General features: G+C 36.3%; 1 protein-coding gene and 1 long non-coding RNA gene across 2 annotated transcripts in view; one reads left to right on the plus strand and one right to left on the minus strand.

Annotated features, from left to right (window-relative positions):
• SLCO1C1 (solute carrier organic anion transporter family member 1C1) overlaps positions 1 to 21,789 on the plus strand; it is a 50,974-nt gene that overhangs the window by 26,864 nt on the left and 2,321 nt on the right. The window contains exons 8-14 of the mRNA XM_074357371.1: positions 112 to 357; positions 1,313 to 1,477; positions 8,371 to 8,566; positions 12,270 to 12,435; positions 15,114 to 15,298; positions 16,834 to 16,898; positions 21,619 to 21,736. Coding sequence (XP_074213472.1) covers positions 112 to 357; positions 1,313 to 1,477; positions 8,371 to 8,566; positions 12,270 to 12,435; positions 15,114 to 15,298; positions 16,834 to 16,898; positions 21,619 to 21,736 — 1,141 coding nt within the window. The remainder of the gene's footprint in view (positions 1 to 111; positions 358 to 1,312; positions 1,478 to 8,370; positions 8,567 to 12,269; positions 12,436 to 15,113; positions 15,299 to 16,833; positions 16,899 to 21,618; positions 21,737 to 21,789) is intronic.
• Positions 1 to 21,789, minus strand: part of LOC105062276 (uncharacterized) — a 41,976-nt gene that overhangs the window by 6,899 nt on the left and 13,288 nt on the right. The window contains exons 2-3 of the long non-coding RNA XR_834681.2: positions 6,194 to 6,261; positions 566 to 649 (exon numbers count right to left, since the gene is read on the minus strand). This is a non-coding gene — a long non-coding RNA (uncharacterized LOC105062276). The remainder of the gene's footprint in view (positions 1 to 565; positions 650 to 6,193; positions 6,262 to 21,789) is intronic.

Raw genomic sequence — 21,789 nt, forward strand, 5'->3', positions numbered from 1 at the left:
TTATGATGTGATAGAGCTAATATTAGCTTTAGGATTTTTTTTTTAAAGAGGCTTATTTCAATACATTAACTTCTCTGTGCATGCTCTCTGGCCACCCTCTCTCTTTTTCAGACCATATAACCATTACCCCAAAGGATCCCCAGTGGGTAGGTGCCTGGTGGCTTGGTTATCTAATAGCAGGGACCGTAAGTCTTCTTGCAGCTGTGCCCTTCTGGTGTTTACCAAAGAGTCTACCGAGACCCCGAAGCAGAGAACATTCCAATTCCTCCTCTGAGAAGTCTAAGTTTATTATGGACGATCACACAGACTGCCGAACACCTCTTGGAGGAAAAGCAAAAATAATGGAAATGGCAAGAGGTGAGCCAGATTCTCCTTGATTTTGAAGCACGTTCGATTTTCCTGCTGAAAATTACAGGGAAACTATAAATAATACCTCTTTCTCCTCTTCGAGTGTTCAGGAAAAAAACAAAGAGAAACCGTACAGGAAGCAGAAATGAAGGTTATTTAAAAATCAGCTTTATTACTGGAAAACTGATTGAAGAAATTGACCACAAAGCCTTGGTACCTTACTTGTTGATGTCTCCACTCTGACGTCTCTCAGTATAGACGTTGCAACGGCCCCTACCTGCAAGGGCTGCTTCGCGTTAGCCTGGGTGGACAGAAAAGGAAAGAGTGACTCTTCAGGGCTTGTGGTCTTTTAACAGATGAGATCCACCCACTTGAGAAACGTGTATCTGGGCATGTGTCCCACCAGTGACCAAAGGAGTGAGTGTGGTGTGGGGCAAAAGGTCAGACGTTTTCCAGTGAATTCCCTCCACGAGGAACTGGGTGGCCATGAGAAAAACTGATCCCTTTCAATTGGCCCAGCAACATTTACATTTATAAAAATCTTCTCGTTTCTGTTTGGCTGGGTAAAAGGAAGAAGGGAGAATCCCAAAGTTCATTTCTTACAATAATTAACTGGAAATACCTTTCCTATTTCTTTCTCTGTACCCACGACCCAAGTTTGAAGGAGAGAGACAAGAAAATTGAAGTCGTGGATGTCTTGGCTATGACTTGTGTATTTAACCCACGTCAGAGGAATCTGGTCCCATATGACCGATCTAATCTAATTTAGATAAGCGAGTTGTCAGATCTCAGCCTTGACTTGTGCCAGTGTCTCACTATCCATGGTACACATGTGCACCGGGCTCTAAATGCTCCTGAGAACTACCGCAACGGAACTCAGCATTCTAAGCCCTGATGCCACAGCTGTATCTTCTGCCAAGTGTCACACTGCCTTTAATGACTCCATGCTATTTTTGTCTTACAGATTTTCTGCCGTCACTGAAGAGTCTTTTTGGAAATCCAGTGTACTTCTTGTATTTGTGTGCCAGCACCGTTCAGTTCAATTCTCTGTTTGGCATGGTGACATACAAACCAAAGTACATTGAGCAACAGTACGGGCAGTCGTCCTCCGAGGCAAACTTTGTTATCGGTATGCTTCTCTGTCCTTCCTTCCTTCCAATAGGTACTAGCAGCGGCGTCCTGCTAACCCTTAGTAATTTTAATTGTTCCAATATTTAGACTGAAGGTAATTGATGGCATTTCAAAAAGTGAGTGAAAAAAAATCTGGCAGAGTGAAGTATTTAGTCTGTGGAACAAGTTTATAGCAAAAATTATTCAGAACCATGGGTGAGTGACCATGAGAATACCACGTGGAGCAAACGTGCATTTAATTAGTCAATGGTTATTACTGAATATTTGTCTTTCAAGTGTAGCTAAAACCTGCTAACAGTGGCTGTTTTACCTGAACAGTTTTTAGGATTGCAAAAAGTGAGCATTCAGACAGGTTGAAAGGCGTTCGTTACAAAACAAAGTTTGTTTACAAAATCAGAGTTAAGAGACTTCTCTGATTCCTGGCATTTGGATTACTCTGAAAGGCTATGTTTCTAGGACAGCAGGACAGCTAATAAAGAGAAAGATATTCAAGGGCAAAGAAAAGCATGAAAAAACAAATGGAGAACTAGAATCTACAAATACATAACCATCACCCTGCAAGCAATTGTATACCTTTAAAATCTGGATTAACTCCTTTAGTCCATGAAGATGTCATTTAATGCTACTGTTTCAAAGGGTAAAATATATTCTGTTTCTTTGGACATGTTCCTTTATGATAGGAGACTCCAATGGTTTAAAATAATTTCTTCTTCATTTAAAATATTTAAAGAATTGCTTTATGCATCTATCTCTGAAAGAGACCTCAAGGTTGGCGGGGTGGTGGTGGGGGCTGTGGAAACAGCTGAGTATATTTTAGATGTATGATTTTCCTGTAACAATCCTGGGTAATGGGCACTTAGCAGATGCAATTCTAGTTGACTGATTATTTGAACTGTTAGTCCCCTAAATTCTAAATGTTGAGGCGCTACCACTGAAGTTTTACTTTCACCATTAATTGGTTCAAGTTAATTTAAGTTTATTATTAAATGATTGACCTGAAGAAATACTTTAGGGGTTTTTTTTAACCCCATGCCCCATCCATGCCAATCAATGCTTTATACTGACTTTAAGACTAGAAGAGGAATAAAAGTTTGAGACATTTCTTTTTAATATTTTTAAATTCTTTTGTGTTTACTGAGATATAACTTACAAACAATAGTTAAGTCTACAGGCCTTAAAAGTGTAGGTCAGCTGGATAAATGTTTATATATATATATACATATATGCATCGTGACCATTATCCAGAATATATAGCACATTTCAGTACCCCCAGAAGTCTCCCTTAAAGTTTCTTCCACCTAATATTCTTCTCCCAGCTAATAACTATTTTGAACTCCACCATCATAGATCAGTCTTGCCTGTTTTTGAACTTTATATAAATGGAGTAAGTTCTGTACTCTAGCTTTTTTCAGTGGAAGTGAAATCCACAAGATTCATTCATGTTATTGTGTGTAGTGATGGTTTGTTCTTCTCATTACCGTGCAGTATCCCATGGCGTGAATACCCCACAGTTGATGCATTTTCTTGTTGACGGACATCTGGGTTCTATACTGCTTTGGGATACTATAAATAACACTCCATGAACATTCTACATCTATTTTGGTAGGCAGATTCACTCATTCATCTTGGCTATATCTTGGAGTGGAATTGCTAGGTCATAGGGAGTGCCTACATTTGGATCTGGTAGATGTGGCCAAAACATTTCATAAAAGAGTTGTGCAAATTTTGTTCTTGTTGTTGAGGTGATATAATATTATGAGGTGATGAATGTGTTAATTAACTATTATTATGCCCAAGAAGGATGACTAATTTTACTACTTTGTCTGCACCCAACTGGTTATATGAGTATATAAATTCTTCCTTGGATTTCTTTCTCTGTTAAATTCAGATTTTAATGCTTATTTCTTCTAACAGTAGGGTAATATTGTGAGGGTCCATGATATAACATGGACTTTTACTTCCCTGGGACAAAATCTCTAAAACATCCCAAAATACTGTTATTACTATAACTCATTACTATGTCATCCTAATGGCTAAGGTTTTCATGCACCTGGATGGGAATGAATCAAAGTTCCCAGTTTATATTGTAATTGCGTTGACCATCTCAAAACATTTTACACATCCCTTGTAACTCTTGTTTGGGACAGAGGCAAAAAAAAAGGGTCTTTAATGTGAACAAATGTGCTGAAATAATAATAATAATAATAATAATAATAATAATAATAATAATAATAATAATAATAATAATAATAATAACAACAACAATAACAATAATAATAATCTTTTAAATTTCTCTTAGCTTTCCTTGGGTACTTAGGTAAATATGAATATTAAAGTCAAGAGAAAATATATAAAATAAATCGAAACAAATTGCAGGGGCTGGCATAAGTTGCAGTTAATATTTCCATTTGAAATATTTAGATGGTAAACATTTTAAGAGCAACACGTTTTATGGTGTGAGTGGAAAAACTGTGCAGTGAAGAAATCAGAGGGAAATTTCACTCTTTAAATGACTCAAAATATACCTTAGATGAAAGAAAAGAGGCTTTTGGAGGCAAGAAGCACATCTCATCTGGTGTTCAGAAAGTCTGCCATCAAATTGGCCCAGCAAGGACAGCTGATAGATTTTAGGAAACCTGAAAGGGTGAATCAAGGTGACAGTATGTTTGAAAAGTACTGTGAATCTTTTTGGAATCATGTTATCGTTTAGTGATCTTGAAGTTGGAGAATGAGACATTCTGGAGAAATGAGTTTTATGCACATTTTTATGGAAAACTGTCTGTGTAAGGAACACAGGATTCAATGGTGAGCACAGTTCTTGCCTTGAAGGTTGGATTGGAGGGTGAGAGGTATGATCCAAACAAGGTAATAAGTAATTGCGGTAGGTACCAAGGCTGCTGCCCACAAGGGCCTTGACTGAGGGAGGAAGGGGGTTCTAATGACCACGCTGTGCACCCTGGTGTCAGATGTGTTCCCTGGGGGCACACGTGGCTGGTGGAGGGTGTGATAAATGCTCTGTTCAGGGGAAGCCCAGGGAACTCTGAAGAACAAACCCACTCTGGGAGTCAGACAGACTTATGTAGGAGAAAGTGATGATACCTAGATCAAGAGCAAAAGGATAAGGAGATGTTAAAAGATGAAAGTATGAGGACTGGAGTGGGGATTTGGGAGGTCACTGGGTCAGACAGCAAGCATCTTGAAAGGAAAGACCTAGAAGCAAGAGAACATGTGAAACTTCATGGAAGTTTCAAGTTAGCACAAGCCTCTGCAAAGAGGTCAGTCAGGAGAGGGCGTTCCTGATTTTTAACAATCCACATGAGGGAGCAGTGCCCCTAGAATCACTGCATATTGATCCTCAGGCTCTTCCAAGCCAGATGGAGTGGTGCGACGTCTCTGGACTCCAGGATGCAGGTAGCTACAGACTAAAGGGTGAATTTTGTGCTATGATTTCTTTTTTTTTTTTAAGGATTGTTGATATTTTATTATTTTTTTTAAATGGAAGTAGTGGGGATTGAACACAGGACCTTGTGCATACTAGGCACGTGCTGTACCACTGACCTATGCTCTGCCCCCTGTGCTGTGATTTCTTATGTCCCCAGTTTGATGGGTGCTTAAGAAAAAAAATAAACTTCTAACCACATTTTCTGAAGGTTTCAGTTCAGAGCTTGGTTTTCAGAAGATATTCTTTTCCATGAACTGTTTCTAGGGGACAGAACTGAGAGAAAGACTAGGGCTCTGTGCTCTTTTGTGTCAGTCTCAGGTCTATGAGAAGGGATTCAAAAGCAAATACTAAGAATGTGTGTGTAAAAATACGGATTTAAATGATGTGCAGCAAATCCATGGCAGCACTTATTCTTGGGAAGGAAAATGGAACCTGGAACAGAGGGACAATCAGTTTTCTATATCTCCATATTTTAAAAATCAGAAAAAACTGGGAGAAAATATTAGCGATTATTAACTTCAGTCATGAAATACCAGGTTTATTATAGTGTTGTCTATTATCTGATCTCTCTTAAAAAAAAAATAACTCATTCTATGAAAAGTGCCTTTGGTACTTTGACACAGATTGCACTGAATCTGTAGATTGCCTTGGGTAGTATGGTCATTTTAACATTAATTCTACCATGTGACCCAGCAATTCCACTTCTGGTATATATCCAAAAAAAATCCAAAACCACAAATTTGAAAAGATACATGCACCCCAGTGTTCACAGCAACATTATTTATAATTGCCAAGGTATGGAAGCAAACTAAGTGTCCATCAACAGATAAAGAATATATGGTATATATTACATAATGGAATATTACTCAACCATAAAAAATGAAATTGTCATTTGCAACAACATGAATGGACATGGAGGGCATTATGCTAAGTGAGATAAGTCAGACAGAAAAAGACAAATACTGTGTATCACTTGAACGTGGAATCTAAAAAAAATACAACAAACTAGTAAATAAAACAAAAAGGAAGAAGACTCACAGATATAGAGAACAAACTAGTGGTTGCCAGTGGGGAGAGGGAAGGGGAGAGGAGCAATATAGCGGTAGGGGATTAAAAAAATTGTTAATATGGGATTATCTGAAATCACTTGTGTGAAACTTTTTAAAATTGTAAAGCACTACAGAATTTAAAGAATCTTTCATTCAATAATAAATAAATGAGTAAACTTTCAAGTCTAATAATAATAAATAATAATAATCTGGTGCCTCTCACCTGATGTTTGGCTCTTCAGGGGTCCAACACACATTCTCTGCCACTTGTACTCATAAACTTTAGTTCAGCTGAAGAAGCAAAAATTAAACATTTTTTTAAAATTTCACTAATTTCATGATCATGCCTTCTTCAAGGTGAGTTGATTTCTAATGTGATCATTTTAATGTTAACTTAACGTATAGTCAACTCAAAAGAGACGAAACAAAATGCCCTTTTAAAAATCATCTATCAACCCATGGTGAAAACATTTTTAAAATAATGTAATTGCTAGCCAAAGATCACTAAATATTTGATATTTGAGAGTCTATGAAACTTAGTTAGGAGACTAGATATACAAATCTAAAAAGAAAGAAAGAAAAGGAAGAAAGGAAGGATGTTAGTTTGCATGTCATCATCACTAGATGTGTTTTTAATTTTTAACAGTCAAATTGCAGTGTGAGTCAGAGACAGGATACTTATAATTGTTGTTTACCTTACCAATGCTTAAGCTCATATATGAACCTTGTTTGCTGGCCAAAATTTCTACAAACTTCAGCCCTTTTATTATTTGAAAGAAATGTGTTATCTCAAAACCACACGATAATGTGGACATCAGTGACAGATGAGTAGATAATATGAAACATAAATTCTAATTCACAGAGAAGTTCTTTACCGTTGAGTGCCTGATTGCCTTACTGTACAGTTATTTACCAATTTACAGTCCAACCAATGGACTCTTTCCAAAGAACCTCTTTCCCCATCCTTCCTAACACAGAGGTATTCCACTTCCCCTATCCCAGTATTTTCCTCTTTGTAAATCTTATAGATAGAAATGTTAATAACTTAATTGAATGATATTTTGTGCCAGTAATATTGTGCTTTTCATATCATTTAATCCTGTCAACACTATTATTAGTTCCATATTATATGGGAGGAGACAGGTTTAGAGAAGTTCAGAGAATTACCTGCACTGACACAGCTATTAAGTTGTAGAACTGAGATCCAAACCCATGCAGCTGAGTCCCTGAACTCCAAACTCTCAACCACTTTGTTGGATTTCTTTCTAGTGTTGTTTTTAAGTCACATTTATTTGACTACTAGTGAGGCTGCACATCTATTTATCAAGAAAACTTCCTCAAATTCCTTGACGGAGAGGCAGTTTAACATAGTGATTGAAAGCATGAAACTTGATCTCAGACTTCCTGGATTCAAATTTGGCTCTTCCACTTACTAAGCACAACCATGAATAAACTGCTCTTTGAAATGAGGATAAATAATATGCTTATATCCTAAGGCTGTAATGAAGAGTAGATGTAACAGATATTCTATCAAGTGCTTAGCTGAGTGACTAGTACATTGTAAGCAAATAACAAATATGAAAGTTGTCTAATGAGGAGGAGGAGGAAAGAAGGAAGGGGAGGAAGAAGAAGAGGAGAAAGAGGAGGAGGAATGGAAGGAAGGGGAGGAAGAAGAAGAGGAAGAGGAGGAGGAGGAAGAGGAGGAATGGAAGGAAGGGGAGGAAGAGGAAGAGGAGGAAGAGGAAGAAGAAGAAGAGGAGGAAGAGGCAGAGGAGGAGAAGAAGGAAGAAGAAGAAGAAGGAAGAAGGAGGAGGAGGAGGAGCAGGAGGAGGAGGAGCAGGAGGAGGAGGAGCAGCAGGAGGAGGAGGAGAAGAAGAAGAAGAAGTTGAAGTTGAAGTTGTTACTGTTACTGTTACTGTTATTGGTAGAAAGGATAGCAAACTAAGAGGCTGGGTCAATAAAAACAAATTTGAGGAGGGGGCTAGAAAATAGAATCAAGGCTATTTTTTTATTATTTGCAGTAGTCCATGTGCCTATTATTCTTTCATGCACAATCTTAAAGAACATTAGAACATCACCTATTTGCCACTTGAGTATATGTTAATCCTGGGATTAGACCAGAAAGACACTGATTCATTGATTCAATTGGTGTTTACTGATTTCAAACTCTGTGCTAGACACTGTCATAAAGAGAACTCTTGAGTCTGACAGTGGTCCTATCATTCATCTAAAACCTAGATGATAGTGACTGAGTATTTCTATAACTTAAATTGACCAAGTAGTCTAATGATATGCCAGAAACTGTTGTACAGTTTTGTGTAATCCCTTGGAAAGCTTGTGTGAGTGTACTCAGATTTCCTTTAGAGATTCACAAAATGATGTATTTTTCTTTTTCCTCAGGGCTTATCAACATACCTGCAGTGGCCCTTGGAATATTCTCTGGGGGGATAGTTATGAAAAAATTCAGAATCAGTGTGTCTGGAGCCGCAAAACTCTACTTGGGATCATCTGTCCTTGGGTACCTCCTATTCCTTTCCCTGTTCACTTTGGGCTGTGAAAACTCTGATGTGGCAGGACTAACCGTCTCCTACCAAGGGTATGTTCACTTATTGAGTTAATCTGAGGAGATGGGCTTGTTCAATCAAGTTAATTATCGATAGAGTTCCAAAATAAGATAGTTTACTTTTTAAGTATCATAAATATGAAAAGCAATTATTGTTTTATTGTGGAATAGTGGAAAATGCTCATGACACAGAAGCTGTTATTGTCACCAAAATCTCTCCTGTCTTTGAATCTGAATGTGTTAGAGAAATATAAAAAAAATCCACATCTTACTTTAGGGAAGCAACCTGACAATGGAAAATACAGTCCTTAAATATTGCCTTTGCCCATTTTTAGTGAAGTGACATTGTATGGGTTATTTAGCCTCAATTTTCCCATTTGAAAAATAGAAATAATAACTGCCTTTTAAGGTTTTGTAAGGCAAAAGCAAGGTAACATGTATGAAAGTGATTAGAACTTACCTGGCACAAAATAGATGTGCCCTACATGGAAACAACTCTGTATTTTTTTCTTTGATCACCTGGGTGACCAAAATGGTCTCTGTGCCATCCTTTATAGTCTCTCCTATTCAAATCAAGTGAAGTTTCAGAAGAGAATGGATATCCCAAAATCCAGTGACCCACATGCCAACTCTCCTTAGCTCTCTGAGGTTCTCTGAAAGAATATTTACTGATGCTTTCAGACCTAAGCCATCCTGAATGGGATGGGCGATTAGATTTTTTAGTTTCCAGAGTCTAAAGGCTGGATCTTGAAGAAACTATTTTCCCTTCCCTTTCAAGAGTCCTTGCTATCACTCTACCTCCAAGCATGTGTTCCCAGAGGCAGCTGTCTTCATTCTTCCACCTAGCTATATATTACTTAAAAAAAAAAATTATTGAGCTGCTGTGGTTTCCAGGCCAAACTCCCTGTTGTATCTGCCTGATTGCCTGTGGCCAACACTCCAGACACCATACTCTGTTTCCTGATGGTTCAGCTGCCTCTTGCATACTGCTTGCTCTCTAGCTCCCTTCCTGTGCTTCCTTCCACACTTAGCTACTGGTCTTGTGTCCATGTTCCAATCTCCATCACTTTAACCTGGTTTCTCCTGCTGTTAAGTGAACATCAATTATACATTTTGCCATCTAAAATGTCCAGGAAAATTAGTGAATGCAAAGTTCATATACCGTTACTTCTAGGAGTTATCAAAGCGATGTTAGACTCAACAGAGTGTAGTGTTGCCTTGGCAACAGTCAGCAATGCAGATTAAGAATGTCAGTCGTAAACAGGAACTGCAAGAAGATTCTGGAGAGAGTAGAAGCCCTGAGCCATTTTTCACCGTCTCTATGATCCTCACGGTGGATCGACAGTGGTGAAGTGTTTTATATTTTGCAATTTAGAAAATACCTTAGCTTTTATTATCTCACTTCTAGCTTCAGATACCTTTTTTTGAGATAAGTTTTATTATCCTCATTTAAAGGGAACTGGGCTTAGAAAGGTCAGTTTGTTTCCTCAAAGTATAATATTCTTTCTAAAACATTATGCTGTCTCAAAGCCAGAAGCAAACACATAAATGGACAGCAAAATTTTGAGGTTTACATTAAAATTAAACTCACATGATAAAAGATCAAATATTTTTAAACAAATAAAAATAATATACTCATTGGGTGAGTACTAGCCCTTGAAAGCAGTCACTTTGTAAGACTATAACTATACTGCAATAATGCTATCCTTGTTTAAAGCTCCTCTTTTGAAATTGCTTTCCATATTCTCAACAATGGCAAAGATTTAACCTTTAAGGACAGCTCTGTTATTCGAAGCAGCCAAAGAAATGGCAACATCACAGGGAAAATCTCTCCCCTCCCAGCATGACTATTTTGAAAGAAAAATCTTATTTGAGTATTAAGCATTCTGGCATATTTGATAAAACTCATCTTACAATTAAAATTTTAAATAAAGACTCTACTGTCAAAACATCCTTCATAAAACATGTATGCAATTAATTTCTGCTTCAAAATTGCTCTAAGTGATCATTTTTAACTTATCTTGAGTAATAAAACATAATAGGCTTTATACAATACAACATGCTCTCCAGGGGTCATCCAGAGTTTCTCTGTTCCACAAAGCTGTTTTGGTTCTGGACATTCACCAGGAACACTATAGGCAAGTTTTAGATATGGTAATAGAAGAAATCTTTCTTCTGTAATGATGAGAGTAAGTCTGATGCAAGATAAGAATCTAGAATCCAGAGGCCTGGAAGGTTCTAATTCTGGGTTTGTCACTCACAAACACTGTGAATTTGAACAAATTGTCTGCCTACCTTGGACCTGACTTTCCTGATCTGCCCAATGAGAAGTTGCATAGGTTCTTTCAGCTCTAACTTTCTATGCTCAGCCCTATGGTATCCATAATGGCCTGATTCTAGGCTTTCAGAGACCCATATTTATACTTTCAGATACTGCAAAATAGTGTCAGTTAAAAATTGATGCCTTAGGGAAACCTCCTACACTGTTGGTGGGAATGTGAATTGGTGCAGCCACTATGGAGAACAATATGGAAGTTCCTTAAAGAACTAAGAATAGAGTTACCCTATGATTCAGCAATCCCACTCCCGGGCATATATCTAGAGGAAATTCTAATTTGAAAAGATACATGCACCCCAATGCTCATAACAGCACTATTTATAATAGCTAAGACATTGAAGTAACCTAAATGTCCACCAATAGATGACTGGATAAAGAAGATGTGGTATATACACACAATGGACTCAGCCATAAACAAGAATGAAATAATGCTATTTGCAGCAACATAGATGTCCCTAGAGGTTATCATATTAAATAAAGTAAGTTAGACAGAGAAAGACAAATATCATATGATATCACTATATGTGGAATCTAAAAAAACAGATACAAATAAACTTATTTACAAACCAGAAACAGACTCAGACACAGAAAACAAACTATGGTTATCAAAGGGGGAAGGTGAGGGGGAAGGGATAAATTAGGAGTTCTGGATTAACATATATGCACTACTATATTTTAAATAGATAAACAATAAGAACCACAAGGAACTATATTCAATATGTCATAATAACCTACTATGGAAAATAATCTGAAAAAGAATATACAAATATATAACTGAATCACTTTGTTGTATGCCTGAAACTAACACAACATTGTAAATCAACTATACTTCAATTTTAAACAGAAGAAAAATTAGGGAAGAGAAAAGGATGATGTATTCCTAGATGACTTCTCAGGAGACCTAGTTAAATACTCTTTCATTCTGTTAGAAGCATCTCAAAGGGTCTTTTGTTTTTGCATTTGAAGTGACCAAATCCAAAGCAGTTCTACGAGACAGAATAGCGTAAGAGTTTGTTCTTATATACAATAAGAATAAGGTCATAAATTGCTCTTAAAATTTACTTTGCTTTTTCCCTACCTTGTTAGCCATTTTCGTACATCTTTGCCTAGAAATAGATTGAAGATTCTGGAGTCAGTAGATATTAGTAAAAGCCATTAGCTAAGAATTGGATATGATGTGAAGCTGTAAACCTCTAAAGATAATTTTCAAGAGAAAGCTGTTTACTAGTGGATTCACATTTAATGATCAGAAGCTGACATTTCTGATGACAATTGTGTCTCCCAAAAGCAAACTTCATTGGCAGTGCCATTTGTATCACTCAAGAATATTGATTTTTGAAAATATTAGGGTGCTGCCTACTAAGAGGTAATATTTTATACCATTACATTTCTTTTCAGAACCAAACCTGTCTCTTATCATGAACGAGCTCTCTTTTCAGATTGCAACTCAAGATGCAAATGTTCAGAGACAAAATGGGAACCCATGTGTGGTGAAAATGGAATCACGTATGCATCGGCTTGTCTTGCTGGTTGTCAAACCTCCACCGGGAGTGGAAAGACTACTGTAAGAAATCTTTTCTAAAGTGTGTGCCCATGGCCCTGTGACAGTGCGTAACTATACAACCCTATGGGGGCCCAGGGACCAACCCAGGAGCAGACAACACTGGTAGAATGCCTGACTCTTACTCTGCCCCTTGTTCTTTTGTGTGGAGACAGGGAATAGAAGCCTCACTAGTAGAACTAGAACTGCTGGAAAAATTAGGGTAAGAATTAGAATAATCAAACAGGTTGGAGGAACTTTGCAATTATGAAATCTGGGTCTCTCATTTTGCTTGTAAGGAATATTACCCTAAAATGTGAAAGTCTCAGTTATAAGATCATATAAAGACATTTGCATTGGCATCCATCTCTCCTGAACCCATGACCGGAGTCCTTGGAGGTTTTAGGGAGAGGAAAAATAGAGGCCAGTGTTAGGAAGTCTAGCCCAAAAGGTTTAGACCTAGGGGTCAAGGAGCCAATTGTGAGGAGGTTAATGGTTCTGGGACAGCTCTGCCAGAGCTATCAAGCCAATTCATGTCATGGTGAAAAGAATAGGTGGCTAGAATGAAGGGTTCCTGTAAGGTGTAAGAGGAAGAAGAGGTTGGAAATAGGTAGGAAACCAACTGTGAAGGATATTATGTTCTCGAATCATTAGCAGACTCATACTCTGAATCACACCTTTAGATCCTTGTCCCAAACACAGACTCTTCCTTATGCTCGCTGTGTATATGGTACAGTGGTCAGATGGCTTTCTACTCCTGGCTGATGAAATGTGCCAGTAACTGACGGCCCTTGAGGGCTGAAAATGAAACCACACATCTATTTACATATTCTTATCAACTAGATAAGAATGCTTAGGCAAACACTTCTGTAGACACAGATTCATGCTTGTTAAATTTTTCTGTTTATTATTATTTTATTCAGAGGAGAAAGGATTGGTCTCTAGCAACAATGCATACAACCACCCACCCATCTGAAATCTGAGTTTTTGCCCTTCCTCCCTCTTCTTCCTTTTCCCCTTTCCTTTCCCTCCTCCCCAACTTTGGCCACTACTCTTTGGCCCAAACTGCTTGAAGGTTTTCCTTAACCAGAGTTTTCATTTACTGAAAACACTGCATTCCAGGGACTGATTGAGGTGCTTTAAAAACAAAATTGCATCTAAACATCATGATCCTCGAGTGACTGTGTATTATTTTACTTAGTTCCCTCACATGAGAACTGAAGCACTGAGATACAAGGGACCTGCCTTAACTGCCATATCTAGTGGGGCCAAGTAAGGATTCAAAGCTGTTTAGCTGACAGTTAAAAAATATACATACACACAAACCTATATTGCTACTCTTCCTTGAAAAAGAAGTGCCATTTTTACTTCATTTTTTATCAAAAAATTTACAAGTTCTTCTGTAATAAAAATGACAACTCATCATATATACACATTCATACATGAAATTTACAGAAATAAACTGATGAGTGCTTATGAAAGTTGCCTCTCCAAGATTTAGTTGAGTTTTATTACTCAGATTTTTTCCCCTCTCATAACCACTATAAATTCTGTCATATCTTCAAATTGTGCACATTTAATACATTTTTATTGAGCGCCTAAAGTGAGGGCCTTTTGATAGGCTTAGATGGACCTTGATGACAAAGCAGAGTTTCTGCCAGAGGTTACATTTTAGTGGCGATATGCAGTTTAAAATGAAATGATTATATAATCAGAGAAGAAGGAATAAGCACTGCGAGGAAAACGTAAGTTAGAAGAAAAGTGTGGAGAGATGGAAGTATCCTATTATTTTTAGTGGAAGTATCATATTGTTTTTTGCTTTTTTTTGGCAGGAGGAGGTAATTTGGTTTGTTTGTTTGTTTGTTTATTAACAGAGGTACTGGGGATTGAACCCAGGACCTGGTGCATGCTAAGCATGAGCTCTACCACTGAGCTGTATTCCCTCCCCTCTGAGGTTTTATTTTGAGTGGGTGGTCATGGAGGCTCCCTTTAATGAAATATCTGAGCAGAGACCTGAAGTGTGTGTTCTAGCCATGGAACTCTCCAGAACTGCCCAGCAGAGGAAACAGAAAGGCCATGAGGCCTGGGTAAACTCACCATGGCAGTGGGAACTCACCATGGCAGTGGGAACCCATGTGTGTAGCTGAAGTAGAGGGAGAGGAGGAAGACCACTGAGTGATGAGATGAGAGCGGGATTCAGGAGTTGCCTCATGGATGGTGTGTAAGCCGTTATAAGGATGTGGGATTTTAGACACGTACAATGAGAAGCCATTGGAAGGCTGAGAATGGTGATGCAACGTGACTGCCATTTTTAAAGGCTCACTTTGGCCACCGTGGGAAACACACTATAGCTGGGTTAGAATAGAAAGACGTTTTTGCAATAATCAAGGCAAGAAAAAAATGGCAGCTTAAACTTAGAAGTAGTAGAGAAGATAAGGTACTGTTAGATTTGGTGGGATTTACTCCGAGATTGTTCTGTAGGATCAATAGTTTGTAAACCATCTGCTCTTTGGATATGGAAATGTTATCTCCAGATTCCATTTCGCTTGATAAACTCTTAACACAGAAAAATAAAAGCATATCTCCCCATTTTTATATAATAAATGTATATTATACTGTAAAAGTCTTTAAAAATAAGTATTTCTCTTTAATTTTATTTAAAAGTTACCTCAATAATTGGATTTTTCCCTGCTGCATTTCAGATATTTTACAACTGCACCTGTGTGGGAATTGCAGCCTCAAAATCAGGAAATTCTTCAGGCATGGTGGGAAGATGTCAAAAAGATAATGGATGTCCCAAAATGTTTCTCTATTTCCTTATCATTTCAGTCATCACGTCCTATACTTTGTCTCTAGGCGGCATACCTGGATATATATTGCTTCTGAGGTGAACATGGATTCTCCCTGCCCCGATTTTAATATAAGACATACTGTAATCATTCAGAGCAATGACCTCAAATTCTATTCTGTGGAATCATTATCATTTTTATACAAAAATGTGGTTGAACAGAAGTTTCTCGATCGTAATATAATTTACACTTGAACATTTTTTACTGACTCTCTTACAGATCTCTACAAAAAAATCTATATAAACTCAAATTTTAATATTAGCTTTGTAATAAGTATTCTCAGTGATGAATTTTTCCTCCCAATTGAATTAGTGTTGCAAATATTCCTCTTATACAACTGTTGAAAATAACCTAAAAATATGACAAATTTGGATAAATTAAGCATGAAAAATCAAATTTTGTTGGAAACCAATCTTTTATGAGATGAATTAGGTGATTTTTAAATTAATTCATATATCAAAGGATGAATATTAAGTTTTTCTAAAATGAAACTAATATTCAGTATGAATAATATGAAATAAATATTGCAAATATCTTTAATTTCCCACAGTTTACATGATAGAAATTGATCAGGAAAGCTCAACAGAAAATAGGACCTAACATCCACAAATCTGTTTTTTAATAAAAGCATTTAAGGAGAACATGAGAACATGAGATACTGGTGTTCTCAAATGGGAGCATGGGTTTGTGGAAAAGAACTGCCCCAGAGTCTGCAGACCAGACCAGGATTCTTCTTGGTCACCTATTTATTCAACATTGTTTTATATTGTGCCAAGTAGTCACCTGGGCCAAGTGAATAATCAGCTACAAGATCAACCAGGCTACCAGAAGAATTTCCCTCTCCACCAGTCCCTCAAATGAACCATGCTTTATTTTGATGTCAGAAGGAAATGTCCTTTGTTTGAAGGAGAAAACTGTAATTTTTGACTCTTTTAAAGCAGAGACTAAATGAGGAACTTATTACCATGGTTAACACTCAACAGTTATTATCCTCATGATTATTACAATTAAAATCTACCAGCTAACCCACCAGTTAAAGCTACATAGTCATATTAAGAATGCTCTTGTTATTTTAGGTATCCTTGTACTTGGCTGGTAAATTCAGGTCCCCACTACTGAGCAAAAACACTTAGCATGCCACAGTGATTCTGACTGTATCAACTCAGATCAATATGGTCTTGAGCTTTTTCAGACTAAAACCCACCTATTTTATAGGTTATTAATCTTTTATTGTACCTCAAATTCTTACAATATCTTAGAATTTGTTTTCTTGTGAATCTTAGTTATTTCACTGATTAAACGTGATTTTACTTTACTCAACACCATTTGAATATGTCTAGTAAGGGTGGTTTATCTTTTAGAAATATTAACTATAAAAATCCTTGATGAATTGAATACAATGGACCATGGCTTTTACATAATTTGCCTCCCTTGTGCTGAAACTGTAGTGGATTCTCCATCAATGCTACTTGAATTCTAACATCATTTCATGTGTGTTCAGTATATTATTACTGATATTACTATTTGCTTTAATGAACTAAATTTTTTGTAATAGTGCTTTTGTTGTTTATAGGTGCATTAAGCCACAACTTAAGTCTTTTGCCCTGGGTATCTACACATTAGCAGTAAGAGTTCTTGGTAAGTATACTCTGTCCTTTAATTACAGTAGCCATCACAAGTGTATTTTGAATACTTTTCTAAATATTTTTACAGAATTATTACACATAACTCAATGATATAGGCAGTTAGGATCCAGTTTTTTATATTTTCTTCCTTCATTTCTTCCTTTCTTCCCTCATTCCTTTACTTCTCTCTTCCCTCTTTCCAGAAATTTTGAGGACCAATGCTATACCCATGATAAAGTGATTTTATGAGAATGACATTTCTTATTTAACAGTCTTGTCTCGTCCAGCACTGGTAAAGTGTCCAAAAATCCAATGCTGTTATGAAAAAGCCCTTTGAGAGGAAAGCAAAAAATGAATCATTAAGAAAAGCTGAAGTCTAAATATATTTTTTTCAGTTATTCAGTGGAAGGAATTCTTTTGAGCTACTCTCAGTGCTACGATATGTCATTTGGTAGAAAGATAAGATTCAAACAATCAAAACAGCGTAGATTTGAGGTCATGATTTTTCAAACGTAACTGGAATTTTTTTTTTCTGACTACCATACATTTCAATATTCATTTGTTACAACCCACAGAAAACAGAGTGAGTAAGTCAGATAAACTTTATTGCAGAGTTTATATTCTAAAGATGAAAGTGAAACAATCATAAATATTCCACTGTAATTTGACAGAGAGTGATTACCTGGGAGAAAAACAAATCCAGAGCTTTAAATAAATGTGGCTTAGATAGACCTTGCTATAAAATGGATATAAGTGAAGATATAACATAATCCTGATAAAACCGGGAAAAAACAAAAATGGAGATTTATGCCATCATGGCTAGCTCTAATTCAACAACATAAAATCAGAGATTATGTAGAAAAATATCAGACTATTGAGCTTAAAGTACATCCCTGGCTGGAATTAGTCTACAGCTCTGGGAAACATAGATATAACCTGGAGTGTGAAAAAAAGATCTCAAGTAAAATAAATATTCATAAAGTTGATTCCATAAAAATAAAAATGTACTTGAAAATGACAAAAATACTACAAGGCAAATGAAAAACTGGGAACAATTGTTTTTCAATCTGTATAACAGACAAGGGGCTAATACCCTTATGATAAAGCTCCTAAATGCTGAGAACAAAAAGACCAACACCAAAGGGAAAAGGGGGTAAAAAATATGAGCAATCATTTCATGGAAAAATAAATGTAAATACCTCTTAATATATAAAAAGATGGTTAAGGCCGCTCATAATAAGAAGAGTATGATTAAAACTATTACTAAGATACAGATTCTTACTTAACAGATTGGCAAATTGCCAAATGTTGTTCATCATGTATTACAGTACAAACAGAAAATAAAGTTATACATTGCTGTTGTGAAAATTATACTATTTATGGGGAGGGGTATTTGGCAAAAATTAATAAAATTTACATATAGATTTGTCTTTTGACCTAGCAATCCCTCTTCTATGAAGTGGTCCCAAAAATTTGCTGGCAAAAGGATGAAGTATGTCTAATCTTAGGGACGTCCAATCACTGTGGCATTATTTATAATAGCAAAAGACTGCAGGCAGTCTTAAATGCCCACCAGTATGAGATGGGTTACATGAACTATAGAAAACCCACATAATGGAATACTATGCAGCTGTGAGTACAAATGAGGAACTCTCTCTCTCTAATGTCACCAAGTTTACTTGTCAGTACTTGGTGCCATAACAGAACACCCTGGACTGAGGGGCTTAAAAACAGAAATCTAGTTTCTCATAGTTCTGAACACTGTGAAATTCAGATCACAATGCCAGCAGGGTTGGTGTCGAGGGAGACCTCTTCTGCCTGATTTGTAGATGGCCACCTTCTCGCTGTGCCTTCATATGACCTTTCCTCTGTGCACATGTGGAGAGTGAGAGAGAGATCTTTGGTATCTCTTTCTTTTCTTATAAGGACACCAGTCCTATCAGATTAGGGTCCCACCCTTATGACCTCATTTAACCTTAATTATCTCCTTAATTAATTTGTTTCCACATGCACTCACATTGGGGGTTAGGGCTTCAACATACGAATTTTGGAGGGACGTGATTCAGTTGATAATACCAAGTAATTTCCAGGATATGCTACTAAGTGAAAGAAAGCAAAATGTAGAGCAATGTTTATCATATGATGCATTTGGAGTAAGTATAGAAAAGTGGAAATATTATACACACACACAAAGGTATTTGCTCTTGTTTTAACAAAGACACAATGGAAGCATAAACTAAAAACAAATAATTTTTAAAAAGGTTGCCACTAGGGAAGAAAGGAAAGAAGGGAGAGAGAACAGGATGGAAATGAGACTTTGTAAATGTAACTGTTGTATAATTTTCAATTTGAAATCATGCCAAGATTTCATATAATTTAAAACGATTAAATTAAGAGAACCAAAGAAATTCTTAAAACAAACCAAAACTAACTATATATTATATAGGTGATATAACCGTACAGAAAAAAACTTTAAACTACTACATAAAAATAGAATTATTACTAAATCCCCATAGCTTCACAACATTTTATAGTCTTGTCATTAATACTAACTTTGGTATTGTTATCTTGAAACTATTATACATTTTAAGATAAAGTAAGATATTACGTTAATACTACTAGGAACCAATATTTTCAGCATAATAGAAAAGGGACAAAAGCATAAAATAAATAATTAAAGTAAAACTCTTTCTTAATGTAAATTTAAAGTGTTAATATGAACTCATATTGTTTTATTTTTAAATAATGTGTATTTTATAACTCTGTCTCCTGGAAAATCTAGACTCTGTGTAACCCAGGAGAAATGAGCACCTATAGCAATGAGTCTGTGGTATCTAAATATCATTCCTCAAGAGAGAAGCCATAGCACCTTGGAGAAGTGACCAAGGTCTATGGCAGAAAATGCATAGGATGATTATGCGACAACTTTTGTGTGGTATAGTGAGAAAACTATCAATGGGATATGTTAGAAGGACACAGGACATATCTGAGGAGTTGGCTTCAGGTGAGATAACCTGAAAATACTACTATAAGAATAATACATAATAATATTATATTAATTAATATACAATACAAATAATATGCTATATTAACATATAGTATATTAATAATTGTAATAGTTGCAGTGTCTTAAAATACATTGAATATATATGAAGACATAAATTTGTAATGATACTTAAATAATTTTGGAGAACACTGGGACACCAACTCATTATTCTTAAAGTTGATAAAGGGAAAAATAGAGCCTTTATCCTACCTTCCCTCTACTAATTATATTTCCTTTTTTGTGTGTTTTTGTACCAATTGTATTTCAAAGTAACCAAATAAATAGTCATGAGGGAAAATTCTCTTTTATAGAAAAATCCTAAATGATTTGTACACAAGGAATAACATCTTTTAAAAAAATCCTTGTTTTGCAACCTCATCGAGATTTGCTAAAAGCTATAGGTGAAAACGGATGAAAGACTTGATAATGGAGGGCACAGCCCCATTTTGACACTACTAAGAGCATCAAGCAGGTGACCCAGTCCAGGACACAGAGAACCACCTGTGTCTTGTTCCTGCCTGACTCTAGGCAAGAGCTAGCTCCCGGGTGACTGGAAACGTGAAGGACAGGGGAACAAATTAAACGATGCTGTGAAGAAGCAATCAGTCAAATAAAGACTGTGGCACATTCTACAAGACAAATGTTTTTCTTCAAAAATTATTAGTATGAAAAAAAAGTTGGGGAGGAAGCAGCTATAAAGAGTCATCAACTAAATGTGTTCATCTGGGTTGAATCCTGATTAGACTGAAACAACTCTAAAACAATGCCTTGAAGACATTCAGAAAATTTGAATGTGGATTTTTGTTAGGATTAAAGAATTATTATAAAATGTGTTATGTGTTAAATGTCATAGTGGTACATTTTTTAAATGTCATCAGTTAGAGATGTGTTCCAAAATACATCTAAGGGAAATGACATGATGTCTGAGGTATCTCTTAAAATATTAAAAAAAAAAAAAAGTTTCTGGATGGGGGCTGGGCTGCGGGACTGGAGAGAGACAACACAGGAATGGCAAAATATTAATTATTATTAAAGTTAGTAATGGTACATGAGATTTCATTATATCATCCTCTCCAATTTTGTAAATGTTTGAAACTTTGACACGTAAATTTTAAAACATAAGAAGATGGCAAATATTGGAATCTTGAGGACCACCTTCAGATTATTAAAACTAATGTAGTTAGTTATCATCTAAAGGTTTTTAAGTGGGCAAATAATCTATTTAGTTGGATATAGATATAGAGAGAAATTTTATTTAAGGCATCAAATAATCCAAATTGATCATTAGATATAGTTATCTAAGTGATCTTCTTGCTCACAGGATTTTATGCAAAATAGGGTCGTTTACTTCTTTCTTGAATCTGGAATCCTTCTCTTCCTGGTACAGAGAGGACAGACCCTTGCAAATGATTCCCTTTGTAAATGTACATTTTCCTTACAAAAGGGAAACTTGAGCTCTGTCTTCAGAGCTTCTCCTACGTCTTCTGTTTCTCAAAATAATCAGCTCAAAATAATCTTTATACCAGAGCCGTATTTTGGGGTAGCATATTCTGGTGTCCTACAGATGCCCTGTTATCTCCAATGCAGGAATTTTGGGACTGAATGTGGTTCCTGATAATCATTCATTACAGACTAGCCAAAACGATATGCATATATGTTGAGTAGCAATTATCTGTTTTTCTTACAGCAGGAATCCCAGCTCCCGTATATTTTGGAGTTTTGATTGATACTTCATGCCTCAAATGGGGATTTAAAAGATGTGGAAGTAGAGGATCCTGCAGATTGTATGATTCAAATGCTTTTAGGTACTGTATCAAACCTGTTCCCACATCTCACTGTGACAACATGCCAGGTTTAC

The sequence above is a fragment of the Camelus bactrianus genome, chromosome 34 (genome assembly GCF_048773025.1).
Source record: "Camelus bactrianus isolate YW-2024 breed Bactrian camel chromosome 34, ASM4877302v1, whole genome shotgun sequence".
Lineage (NCBI taxonomy): Eukaryota > Metazoa > Chordata > Mammalia > Artiodactyla > Camelidae > Camelus > Camelus bactrianus.